The sequence below is a fragment of the Cherax quadricarinatus genome, chromosome 92 (genome assembly GCF_038502225.1).
Source record: "Cherax quadricarinatus isolate ZL_2023a chromosome 92, ASM3850222v1, whole genome shotgun sequence".
NCBI lineage: Eukaryota > Metazoa > Arthropoda > Malacostraca > Decapoda > Parastacidae > Cherax > Cherax quadricarinatus.
Genome location: NC_091383.1, coordinates 14,646,308 through 14,659,869, shown reverse-complemented (window position 1 = coordinate 14,659,869; position 13,562 = coordinate 14,646,308). Strand labels below are relative to the sequence as shown.

Sequence of the window (13,562 nt, the reverse complement as noted above, 5' to 3'; positions counted from 1 at the left end):
GCCCCAAGAAAGCTTCTAGTGCCAACCCTACAGCAAAAAGGGTGAGAATTACTATGGATATGAAGAAAGAGATCATTGCTAAGTATGAAAGTGGAGTGCGTGTCTCCGAGCTGGCCAGGTTGTACACAAAACCCCAATCAACCATCACTACTATTGTGGCCAAGAAAATGGCAATCAAGGAAGCTGTTTTTGCGAAAGGTGCAACTATGTTTTCGAAACTGAGATCGCAAGTGATAGATGTTAAGAGACTGTTATTGGTGTGGATAAATGAAAAACAGATAGCAGGAGATAGCATCTCTCAAGCGATCATATGTGAAAAGGCTAGGAAGTTGCATGAGGATTTAATTAGAAAAATGCCTGCAACTAGTGGTGATGTGAGTGAATTTAAGGCCAGCAAAGGTTGGTTTGAGAGATTTAAGAATCGTAGTGGCATACATAGTGTGATAAGGCATGGTGAGGCTGCCAGTTCGGACAAAAAGCAGCTGAAAAAATATGTGCAGGAATTCAAGGAGTACATAGACAGTGAAGAATTGAAACATGAACAAGTGTTTAATTGTGACGAAACAGGCCTGTTTTGGAAGAAAATGCCAAGCAGGACCTACATTACTCAGGAGGAAAAGGCACTCCCAGGACATAAGCCTATGAAAGACAGGCTTACTCTGTTGATGTGTGCTAATGCTAGTGGTGATTGCAAAGTGAAGCCCTTATTGGTGTACCACTCTGAAACTCCCAGTGTTCAGGAAAAACAATGTCCTCAAGGCTAATTTGTGTGTGCTATGGAGGGCAAACAGTAAGGCATGGGTTACTAGGGACTTTTTCTATGACTGGTTACACCATGCATTTGCCCCCACTGTGAAAAATTACCTCCTGGAAAATAAATTGGACCTTAAGTGCCTCCTGGTATTAGACAATGCTCCTGGTCATCCTTCAGACGTGGCAGAGCGACTTTCTGGGGACATGAGCTTCATTAAGGTCAAGTTTTTGTCTCCTAATACCACTCCTCTCCTGCAGCCCATGGACCAGCAGGTCATTGCAAACTTCAAAAAACTCTACACAAAAACTATGTTTGAAGGGTGCTTTGTAGTGACCACAGAAACTCAATTGAGTTTTGGAGAGATCACTTTAGCATCCTCAATTGTGTAAACATTATAGGTAAGGCTTGGGAGGGAGTGACTGAGAGGACCTTGAACTCTGCTTGGAAGAAACTGTGGCCAGAATGTGTAGACAAAAGGGATTTTGAAGGATTTGAGGCTAACCCTGAGAAGCCTATGCCAGTTGTGGAATCAATTGTGGCATTGGGAAAGTCCTTGGGGTTGGAGGTTAGTGGGGAGGATGTGAAAGAGTTGGTGGAGGAGGACAATGATGAATTAACCACTGATGAGCTGCAAGATCATCTTCAACAGCAAGAGGCCAGACCTGAGGAAACTGCTCCGGAGGAGGGGATAGAGAAATTGAAGAAGTTGCCTACTTCAAAGATTAAGAAAATGTGTGCAATGTGGCTTAAAGTGCAAACCTTTTTTGATGAAAATCACCCTGACATAGCTACTGCAAGCCGTGTTAGCAGCCTGTACACTGACAATGTTGTGAAACACTTTAGGAATGTCATAAAGGAATGGGAGGTACAGGCCTCTATGGACAGATATGTTGTGCGACAGAGGTCCAGTGACTCTCAAGCTGGTCCTAGTGGCATTAAAAGAAGAAGGGAAGTAACCCTGGAAAAGGACTTGACACCTCAAGTCCTAATGGAAGGGGATTCCCCTTCTAAACACTAACACCATCCATGCTCTCCCCTCCTCCCATCCCATCAGTCATCACCAGATCTTCAATAAAGGTAAGTGTCATGTAATTGTACATGTCTTCTTCAGTTTGTGTGTATTAAAATTAATATTTCATGTGGTAATTTTTTTTTTTTTTTCAATACTTTGGGGTGTCAGGAACGGATTAATTTTATTTCCATTATTTCTTATGGGGAGAATTAACTCGACTAACGATAATTTTGACTAACGATCACCTCTCAGGAATGGATTAACATCATTGGTCGAGGGTCCACTGTACTTAGTGCATACTCCGAGGAATCTCCGTGGTAAGAGAGTCAAATATTTGCATAAGCCTGTTAATACCTACAGATAATGTGGTATAGGTACTGTATTAGTTTGGCATGAATACTGAATATATTTTTCCCTGTGAATAGTTACCTGTGTATATTTTTCAGGTATATATTAGGGATTAGGATGTGTACTATTTTTGTGCTTTATGTTGAAATGTGTAAAGGTTATGAATGTTTGTGGAAAAATAGCAGAGAAAAAATCATTAGCAGATTGGAATTTTAAGTCATTAATTAACCCTTTCGCTGACTGTGCCGTGGTAATAGTACATTATTATTATTATAATCAAGGGGGAAGCGCTAAACCCGGAGGATTATACAGCGCCTGGGGGGGGGATGTGGAAGGCATTCAGGCTTAATTTGGGGAACTGGAGCACAGATCCAATTCCCTAAATCAAGAGCCCCTCACCAACATCAAGGAACCTTCCTTGAGGGGCGGTAATAGTACAGCTTTAAGGTCCCTGTCTGTGCCGTAGTACTACATCATGAGCTCAGCTCACTCAGATAACTTGCAAGCAGTAAATTTGGGCCTAGATATTAGAGAATGGGTCTGTGCAGTAAATGTACACCATTCAGTGAATGAGAAAAAATAAATTGTGACCATATTTTTTTTATTAAAACAGCAATTTTGCAGTGTATTTTTGTATGGCTTTTATAGTTGTATTCTTGCTTTCTTAGTCTTATTTGATAGAAATTAAGCTCAAGGTAGCAGAATTGTTCAATTTTTGCCAATATTCAAGAGTAAAGAAATCACATCATTCATCCAGTACACATCCAACTGGTGGGTCTAATATGCGTTCATGAATGCACTGATGTTATTCATACATTTACAATATTGCATAACTGTAAATCTTCTGTTTTTGTGTGAAAAAAAATTCATTGCTTGAATAAAAAATCAAAATGAAATTCATGTGTAAAGTCTGGGAACATAACTGATGAACAGAAGAAATGTTATTTTAGTGCCAGAAATGCCTGCATTGTTTATTCTGGAGCCTATTTTGAAATCTGTGTGAAATTGGCAAAATTACTAATTTCTGATCACTTTATTGGGTAGTTGAAATAGTTGATTGGGTGATTTATTGTGCTCAATTGATAAAGTGGAAGACATACTAGCTAAGAATGTGATCAACTGGAACAATGTAATTGAAATAAAATAGGACTCAAAGTCAACAATATCTTTGATGCAGCAAAATTTGCAAAAGCCTGCCCACAATGCTCTGCATACAAGGGGCTTTTGGCATGTACACTCAACCACTGTATTTCTTTTGTACAACTATGTATCATGTCCAGATAATAATAAATAAATAAATAAATAAAAGTGTAATTTTGTTAGTTTTCTATCAAATTTCTTATTACCTTCACAAAAAGATTCTCTACCATTGCATAAGAAAAAAAATGTTTGTTTAAATTCTTGGACAGTGTGTGGACAAGTTTTAGATTGGGGATTCGGATAGGGTTAAAGTACAGATGATTATCTTGTGTACCAAAAAAAAAGCCATGGAACTGGTGGGGTTGGAACCCATGGCAAGTGAGTCCCAATACTCCAGGTCAGTGCATAAGCCTGGAGTTTTAGGACTTGCTCGCCATGGGTTCAAACCCCATGTGTTCCATGGTTTGTTGGCAAGTGTGTTGTTACGATATTGTGAATCTTGTGTACTGTTATCCTTGAGACCTGCTCAAGTGAGAGATGACTAAGTACCCTCATTTTACTCATTTTGAGTACACAATGAAAAGGGTCAGTGCATATTTGCAATGTCCAAAAAAAGAAGACTACTCCTCTGTTTAAAAAAAAAAAAAAAAGGAACGTTTTCATGCTATTTATTATATCCCTGTCAGACTATGCACACTGAAGGAATAAGTTTTTTATTTGTAAGGTGCCTCCTTAGAGTGGTATATAGGAATTTGATAACTTGTTGTAACTCATCAGTTGCTCTCAGGAACTGAGTTTTCTCTTAAACTCAACACTTGTCATTTTACCACAGTTATTGCATTTTTACAGATTCTATCTGAATTAATGACTGCAGTGATCCCCCAACCAGTTTCCCAATAGGAGGCCTTTATTTTGATATTGTAGGCTCAGAATATCTCTTAACCCCAAAAACTGAAATCCCCTTCTGTGACACATTGGCAAAAAAAAAAAAAAAAAAAAAAAAAAATCTAAAATCATACTTTTTCTGAAGGTAATGACACTAAAAATTCCAAATTGAATGTATAGTAATATGGAATTACAGAAGTGTGAAGTTGGTGGTCAGGGAGCACTTTATGCAACTGTCATGTTGTGCTTTTTGAAGCCTATTTTCTGCATGTTCCATTGCTCGAACCTACATAATTTCTGGCCTTTTTGCTATATTGCTCTCCCTACTATTCATTAATTGTAAGAAACTATGCTATTAAGTATCTAGAAGTTGGCAATTTGCTGAATTTTGCACTATTTCAACAAATTCCAGTTTATAAATAGTCATTTTTTAGATGCCTTAGAAAACTGTCACATCAGTTGATAAGCTCATGAATTCTGAAACCTTGAAGGTTGCTGTTGTTCCTACTTGGTAGTTATTCCTGGAAGTGGCGTACCTGGTGGTACTGTTGTTCCTACTTGGTAGTTATTCCTGGAAGTGGCGTACCTGGTGGTACTGCTGTGGAGGAAGGTCACAGGTGGTGGCAAAAGTACTTCAGATCATCTATTTTTTTTTTTCCTTTCTCAGTACCAAGTAATTTCCTTAATTAACAGATTTTTTTTTTTTTTTGACTTGCTGGTCAAAGATAAGGCTTCTCCATTGTAGTCACTAATGCAAAAAATATGTTCAATGCGACAAGTTGATAAGTTTTACCTATCATAATTCCCGATTTTATGTTCACATAGTCAAAGAAGCAACTTAAAAACTCAACTTATAATTTGTCAAAATAACTTCTTTAAAAGTGACAGAGTAATTTTGTCATAAATTACAGCAAATGTATGCCTCAGGCATAAGCTGTTGTAAACAAACCATACCACGGGCATTGATAGAACCCGCGATCAGAGAGTCTCAAAACTCCAGATCAGACTCTCTGAGCGCGGGTTCTATCCCCGCCCGTGGTATGGTTTGTTTGCAATCGTGTCATTATGATTTCATGAGTCATAAGCTGTTGTGCCTGTATGCCCTCAGCCTATCCTCTTAATGCCTTTTTTTCCATTATTTAATTTGTTTTTTCTACACAGGGTGCTCAGGTTAACATCGGTTGGCTAAAGTTAACCAATTATTCAATACATGAACACCAGAAAATATGTAAAGGTAAAGCTACAGTTTTATGTCACAAGCAGAAATTAGAAAATTGCCAAGAAGACTGATGTATCATGGCAGTAAAATCTCACTTGTCACATTTTAGTATGACTGTTGTTTTATCAATGACATTTTAGTATCACTGTTGTTTTATCTGGAGTTTACCTGGAGAGAGTTTTGGGGGTCAACGCCCCCGCGGCCCGGTCTGTGACCAGGCCTCCTGGTGGATCAGCGCCTGATCAACCAGGCTGTTGCTGCTGGCTGCACGCAAACCAACGTACGAGCCACAGCCCGGCTGATCAGGAACTGACTTTAGGTGCTTGTCCAGTGCCAGCTTGAAGACTGCCAGGGGTCTGTTGGTAATCCCCCTTATGTGTGCTGGGAGGCAGTTGAACAGTCTCGGGCCCCTGACACTTATTGTATGGTCTCTTAACGTGCTAGTGACACCCCTGCTTTTCATTGGGGGGATGGTGCATCGTCTGCCAAGTCTTTTGCTTTCGTAGTGAGTGATTTTCGTGTGCAAGTTCGGTACTAGTCCCTCTAGGATTTTCCAGGTGTATATAATCATGTATCTCTCCCTCCTGCGTTCCAGGGAATACAGGTTTAGAAACCTCAAGCGCTCCCAGTAATTGAGGTGTTTTATCTCCGTTATGCGCGCCGTGAAAGTTCTCTGTACATTTTCTAGGTCGGCAATTTCACCTGCCTTGAAAGGTGCTGTTAGAGTGCAGCAATATTCCAGCCTAGACATTTTCAATGACATTTTAGTATCACTGTTGTTTTATCAATGACATTGGGTCACTGTAAAACTCCATTTGCTTAGGAAGATGGATTGATACACTAGGTATAAAGATTTGTGTTTACTGTATATAACAAATATGAACTTGAGCATTGGTGTTTTTCTGTATTTTTTTATATTTGTGTAGTGCAAAATAATAGATATAAAACTGGTGTACGTTTTAGATTATGTTTGGCATTACATTCCATCATTTGTTTCAGGAACAGATTCTGATGCAATGAAGCTGAATCAAGGGATGCCTCCATTTATGGTAATGTTGCTCACATATAATGTTACAAGATGTAATTTGATCTGTTTTTTATAAATTTTGTGGGAACATTTGGCACAGTATTGTATTTATCCATTATATTTTGCTTCTGTTTAGTATTATCTAGATATAAAGTAAAGTCTAGTCCTATATTTTTCCCTGGAAAACTATTACATTATAGATAAAAAGAAATTTCCATTTATTTTGTTATAGAATTTTTTTTGGGGGGCCATTTAGGCATATGCAAATGAAGGTATGATACATTTTAACCATCTCTAAGAGAACTTTATACCTAGTGCCAGCCTCATGCTGAAGATGTGTGTGCCATAATTTGCACCTGGAAAATACTTGTTACTGGTTCCAAATGTACACACAGAAATAATTCTATATTTAACCCTTAACCCTTTGAGGGTCGACAGGCCCTCTCCGAAACTTGTTCTCAGGGTCGGCCAAATTTAAAAAAAAAAGAAAAAATATTTTTTTTCTTATGAAAAGATAGAGAATCTTTTCCCGATCATAAAGACACCAAAAGTTTGAAATTTGATAGAAAACTTACGGAATTATGCTCTCGCAAAGTTAGCGGTCTCGGCGATGTTTACGCATCGGCGATTTTGCCCACTTTGAGCCCCATTTTTGGCCAATTTCACTGTACTAGTCGACAAAAAACATGAATATTTCGCTAGAACTCCATTTTTTCTATCGAATGGGTGCAAGAAACCACCCATTTATGAAACTCAACTATCCAGAACAGTGGTCAGAATTTAGCAATTTTGCCAATTTCACACAAATTTCAAAAGATGCCAATTTCCGAATAGGGTCCAGAATAAACAAGAAAGACATTCCTGGCACTAAAATGACATTTCCTCTAGTCATTAGTCACGTCTCAAGGCCCCTCTTATATTCTTTTGCTTTCCACTTTGAATTTTTATTTTCACAAAAAATATAAGATTTACTGTTATGCAGACTACTGCATTAGTGTAAAAAATGGTATAAATATTATTGGTGCACTTGTGAAAGAATATTAGACTCACCAGTTGACGTGTATTGCACGCTTGGCACGATTTGTTTACTTTTGAAGTTTGGTAAAAATCGAACATTTCTGCTACTTTGAGCTCAATTTCAAGGCACTTTTCTTTGTAAAACCAGTCAAAATCATCTCAATTTCTGTAATATGTCTTCCATTCTATAAAATGAGACCAAGAAAACTAGAATACAACAATAAATACCATACGAAAATACACTGCAAAGTCGCTGATTTATTCAAAAAAAATGGTCAAAGTTTTTTTTTTCTCATTATGCACTGTGTGCTGCAGGATTTTTTTTAGACTGTGCACACTGACCACATAGACCCATTCTTTCACATGAAGGCCTACCAGCTTTCTCCCACTAGATTTGAGGCCGCTAGAATTTATGAGTACTAGTACGTCAAAAACCCCTACGCGTAAGACGTACTAGTACGGCCAAAACCCTCAAAGGGTTAAACGGTCCAAACAGACTGATGTTCAAATTCGTAGTGCTACAAAAGTAGATCTACTTTTTTTTACATATTTTCAAATATAACAAAAAAAAAAAGGTAGATAAAAGTTTTTTTACACGTTTTCAAATGTAAAACAAAAAAAGATCTACATTTTTTTACATACTTTCAGATGTTGAAAAAACGTATATATACGTTTGGACCATTTAAGGGTTAAATGGGAGGCATAGTAGATGACACGAAAGTCTGATAAAGAGCAGGAACTCAATAATTATTACAATAAAAACTAAAGTGTTAAACCTAGAAGGGTCATACAATAACTCAATAAGCATAAATGGTACAAGGCTTTTCAGCACCTTTTTAAGTACAGTATTGTATATAACAAATTATCAGTAGACCCGGAACTGATTACAAGACAATGTGACAAGTTTCTACACACTGTTGATCAACCTGCTCTGGTGCCTAAATTGAACTGCCTAGTGGAAGTACAGATAGCCTGGCTGAACAGGCTCTTGGGGCTGTAATCTTCAGAACTCTCTTGTACACAACTAATTAGCTTTCTGTTATTACACTTAAGAAAATTCATTCCTTCATATTTGGTTAAGAACATAATTTCATTTAAACCCTTCATATCTTGTTCTGTATTGGATCTTTCTTAGACATTGAAATCACCTTCAAGTTTAGCAAGATTTTTAAAAGGAATATTTAAAATGGAATGGAGGATGGTCCTCAGTAATGACTGTGCTTTCTTTGTTTCTGATTGGCTGTTATAAGCTTGAAATAAAATACTTTTGTTGCAGGTTTACCATATGCCGGTTATGTATGGTGGTTATGGATATGGGTACAATCAGCAGTGGGCTTATTTGTATCCAGTGATGCCCTCACCTGCCATGGATGATGGCAAGCAAACACCAATTCCGGGTTAGTGTGGAGCTTAAAATGAGTAAAAATTGTTTTATGAATGGTTTTTCAGGATTTTTAAAGTACTTCATTATGATCAATTTTCAAGTTAAATACATTTCATTTTAAATGACGTGTACAATTGTGTCATTAATATTAATGATTTACTGCAGCCTAATAACTGCCATTAATTTTTTTTAATTAGCCATATTAAATCAATTTTGTTGTAAGCTATAATTAAAAAAATTATATATTTATTGAATAACATAAATAGACATTTAGAGAGGATGAAGGAAATAAGGATGACTAAAGGGTATATAAATCTAGGGGGAAGAGGAGGAGGGATAAGGGTCTTCCCAGGAAAGATTGATAAATAAAAGAGGATTTATGTGCTTGGGGCTTAAACATTCATGGAGATCTTCTCTGGAGGTGGGAAGTATACTGCTTGTGCTCTGAAGGAAGGGTAAGGATGTTGTAGTTTGGAGGGCCATTTCAACGGTGATATATTAACACACTTTAAGTAAGTCAGTGATTGATTGAATGGTGGTGAAAGTGTTTCCTTGTTTTTTGAGTCACCATACCTCAGTGGGAGATGGCTAGTGTGTTAAAAAAATAATTGGCAGATATGTATATATCGGAGTACACTTACTAATAAGCTTCATATTATCATAGATATAGGTGGCACTGTACTAGTGTTTTTATGATTATTTTTATTATTGGTTATATGCATTTTTGGCCCTTAGGCATTTTTTCTTAATTATTCAGATCTGATCACACAATACAGTGGTACCTCGAGTTACGAACTTAATTCATTCCGGAAGGCTGTTCAAGTGCTGATACCAAACGAATTTGTTCCCATAAGGAATAATGTAAATTAGATTAGTCCGTTTCAGACCCCCAAAAATACACTTACATAATTGTTCGAGTTGGGAGTTGTTCAAAACTTGAGGTACCACTGTACTAACAATTTTATTCTGTGAGTCATTACATGATCATACAATTATCAATTACAGGGTAATGTAATACAATATATAATGTACTGGGTGTATATAGGTACACTTGTATTGAGTAATAACATTTTGGAAAATATTTGTGTAGCATTGAAGACAAAAATAAACGTTTACCATGTATAATCTGAGTTAAAAAATGAGGGAAAATATAATAATGATACTAACCATACCACGGGTGGGATTTGAACCCGCGGTCAGAGAGTCTCAAAAACTCCAGACTGCTGGGCCAGCTTAATAAAAAAATAAAACAATGCAGTAATAATGATACTGTATTGTTTTATTTTTTAAGAGTCACAATGTATCATTTCAGGTCATAACATGCAACCGTAACCATTCTTTGAGGACACTAATATTTAGGAGTGAACTAAAATAATGATGTCTATATCAGTGGGTTTAGTTAATATTGATATCTACTGGTATTGACCTGAAATTGAGTATCTGTGGGTATTGGCTAATTTTGATAGTATTGGCTAATTATGTTGATATCAGTATCGACATCATCCTAAAATTGAGTTTTTTGTGTCATCCATCACTATTTTTTAGTACAGTAGTTATAGTGGGATTGATATGACAATTGTTGATTCTTGAAAAGCATAATAACTCAAGATAGGGTTCAAACATATGACAGCCAGTCATGAAACTAGTAGGAGAGTACTCTAACCATAGATTGTGAAGGCTTAATAAAATTCATCCAACAAGGCACATGTCTAGAGAAGTTAACATGGGATCCACTGCAACCACACATTACATTGTATATGGGCAAGCATCACTAATAGCATACTGAAGCAGACTTATACAAAAAAAAAAATTATTGAGTTGTCTAGGCTATTACTACCACTTGTAAGATGTTTTGTACTTTAGGTCCCTTCATTTGCGTAGTTTCTACCAAATGATTATTATTATTATAATCAAAAGGAAGTGTTAAACTTTTCTGCCAGATGAGCTGTATTCAAGGCACATGAAAGAATTGTATGATGTATTTTTCTTTTCATGTCTTTGGGGACTATTGCAGTTTTCTAGGCATGTCTTTGGCTATTAATTAAAATTTCTCTTTTTGTCTTGTAGAAGAAGTGATCACAAGACTATGAAGACAGAGACTTATTCATTTGGTAGTCTTAACCCTTTGACTGTTTCAGTTGTATATATACATCATACGAGATACCGTGTTTGATGTATCTATATGCATAAATTCTAGCAGCTTCAAATCAAGCGGGAGAGGGCTGATAGGCCTACATGAGAGAGAATGGGTCTGAGTGGTGGGTGTGCACCCTGTGAAAAAAATCTGGGACTCAGTAGTGCATTGTGGGAATGCCATCTTGGTAGTCCATTTTCACCATGCCTCGCGGTAAGAAGTTCCTCACTCCTCGGCGGATTGGAGGTCTTTTGTTCCCAAGTGATAGCTCTAACAGTGATGAATGTGTCAGTGAAAGTGAATTCCCTGGTTTTCAAGCAGGTATGACTGAAAAGAGTGCCCAGGATAACGTAATTAGTGATGAAAACCCAGATGACCCACAACCTTCCACCTCTGGTGCTGGGACGGCTCGTTCATGTTTACCTGTACCAGGACGAAAGAGGAAACTATTTGCCCGTGTACAAGACTCAGATGTGAGCAGTGTAAGTGATAGTGGTAGTGATTTCAAAGTTATTGAAAGCAGTTCTAGTTGCAACAGTGAGGGTGAATATTCCCCAGTGAAGCGGCAGTATATACGATGTCGCTTGCGGTCTGGTAGTGTGCCATATGCTATTCCAAGAGGAAGGAGTAAATCTTAGAGCACATCCCGTGGCCCTACACCACGACCTGATAGTGAAGATGACGATATTGTTACGATGGGTATGAATGATGCGAGTGAGGCAGCAGGCGATGGTGGTGATAGTGATAGGGGAATGAGTCATGTGGCGCCACCAGCGGGCCACGCTACTACCGACGCTGCTGACTCTGCACAACTGCAACCAGCCTCACCCAACCTCACACTCCCACAACAACCACAACCACGTTTCAATATCCAGAACCCACCAACTGACCGCATCTGGGATTGGCAGCAAGGTGACGAGTTTGTTCCCAGTCCCCATGACTTTGATGAAACACAAAGTGAAATATGGCCATCATGTCCACTTGGGAACAATGCCACTGAACTGGAATGCTTTCAGTTGTTCTTCGATGAACCCCTGATGGACATCATTGTTAGGGAAAGCAATACATACTTTGAGTACACCATGGCAAACACTTTTCTTTCACCAAGATTACGCCTACACCAGTGGAAGGACACAACTGTGGCAGAGATGTATCTGTTCTTTGCCACAATAATGCTTATGCCACATGTGTATAAGCACAGTGTCAACACATACTGGGCGACAGACCACCTGATTTCAACCCCAGCTTTCAGTGACATTATACCAGTAAATAGATTTGTGTTACTGTTACATATGTTACACTTTTCAGACAAAACAAGGCCTGACAGAAGTGACAGGTTATATAAGATCAGAAATGTGTTTATGTACCTGAAACAAAAGTGCTGTATGTATTTTTATCCCTTTAGGAAGCTTGTTATTGATGAGTCTTTGATTTTGTTCAAAGGAAGACTCATTCAAGCAGTACATACCAAGTAAGAGGAAACGCTTCAGTATAAAGTTATTTGTACTGTGTGATTGCAAAACTGGTCTGGTTTTGGATATAATTGTGTACACTGGCAGTAAAACATTGCAAGATACCAGGAAGTTACTGGGTATCTCTGGTTATGCGGTTAGAACAATGATAAAAACATATCTTCATAAGGGGCATATTTTATATACTGACAACTGGTACACAAGCCCTTTACTCAGTGATTTCTTGCAAGTGAACATGACAGATGTGTGTGGCACAGTGCATGGAAATCATATGCATATGCCTAGGTTTGACACTAACAGTCGTAGAAGTGAGGTGCAGGTGTTTGCTGCCAATGACATCATGGCATTTCGGTGGCATGACAAATGTGATGTCACACTGTTGACATCAGTTCACCGACACAAAATGGTAGACACTGGCAAGCAGAATAGAGAGACCAATGAACCCAGTGTAAAACCTGCAGCTGTGATGGATTACAACCTCAATATGCAGTTACTGGACAGATGTGACAGGCAGATTGGGTTTGCTGACTGTTTTCGCAAGAGTTATAAGTGGTACATAAAACTCTTTTTCCATCTTCTTTACATTTCCATGCTGAATGCTTATAATATGTATAAGTTGAAGACCAACAACAAAACCAAATACGGTGAATTTTGTTTGTCAGTCATCAGACAATTAATATTCAAGTGCCAAGAAACAACACTTGCAATAGACCAGCGCCCACGAAATTATCAACACATGTCCTCTCGTCTGAGGCCTGGTGATCATTGCCAGATACCACTGCCTGCTACTGCTCTCAGGAAAAATGCTCAGAAGAGGTGTTTTGTCTGTGGACATACCACAAAACGCCCACAAAAACGCAGAGACACTCGTTTTATGTGTGAAGAGTGTGAAACACCATTGTGCTTATACCCATGTTTCAAAGAATTCCACAAGCTGCAGCAGCTCTAGAAGTGTCCAGTGATTGTACATATGTATATATATTATAGAACAATAAACATAATAAAAAATTTTTTATATTGTTTGTGTAAACAAGTTTTAGGAACATTATGATGATACGAGTGTTTTTGCTATAATTGTTACATTCAACGAGTGTATATTTGAACATTGCACCATAATTTGGTCTCACAGTCCACAAAAGTTATGTGAAAAAAAAAAATAGTGAAAAAAAA

The 13,562-nt window shown here is 37.8% G+C and overlaps 1 protein-coding gene across 5 annotated transcripts in view; it reads left to right on the top strand.

The window, feature by feature from the left end:
* Positions 1–13,562, top strand: part of LOC138855384 (histidine-rich glycoprotein-like) — a 99,210-nt gene that overhangs the window by 29,995 nt on the left and 55,653 nt on the right. For 3 of the 5 annotated variants that reach the window (XM_070104513.1, XM_070104512.1, XM_070104517.1), the window contains 2 exons: positions 6,358–6,407; positions 8,679–8,799. In XM_070104513.1, coding sequence (XP_069960614.1) covers positions 6,375–6,407; positions 8,679–8,799 — 154 coding nt within the window. In that variant the 5' untranslated portion in view covers positions 6,358–6,374. The remainder of the gene's footprint in view (positions 1–6,357; positions 6,408–8,678; positions 8,800–13,562) is intronic. The other 2 variants (XM_070104516.1, XM_070104514.1) reach the window with 1 other exon arrangement.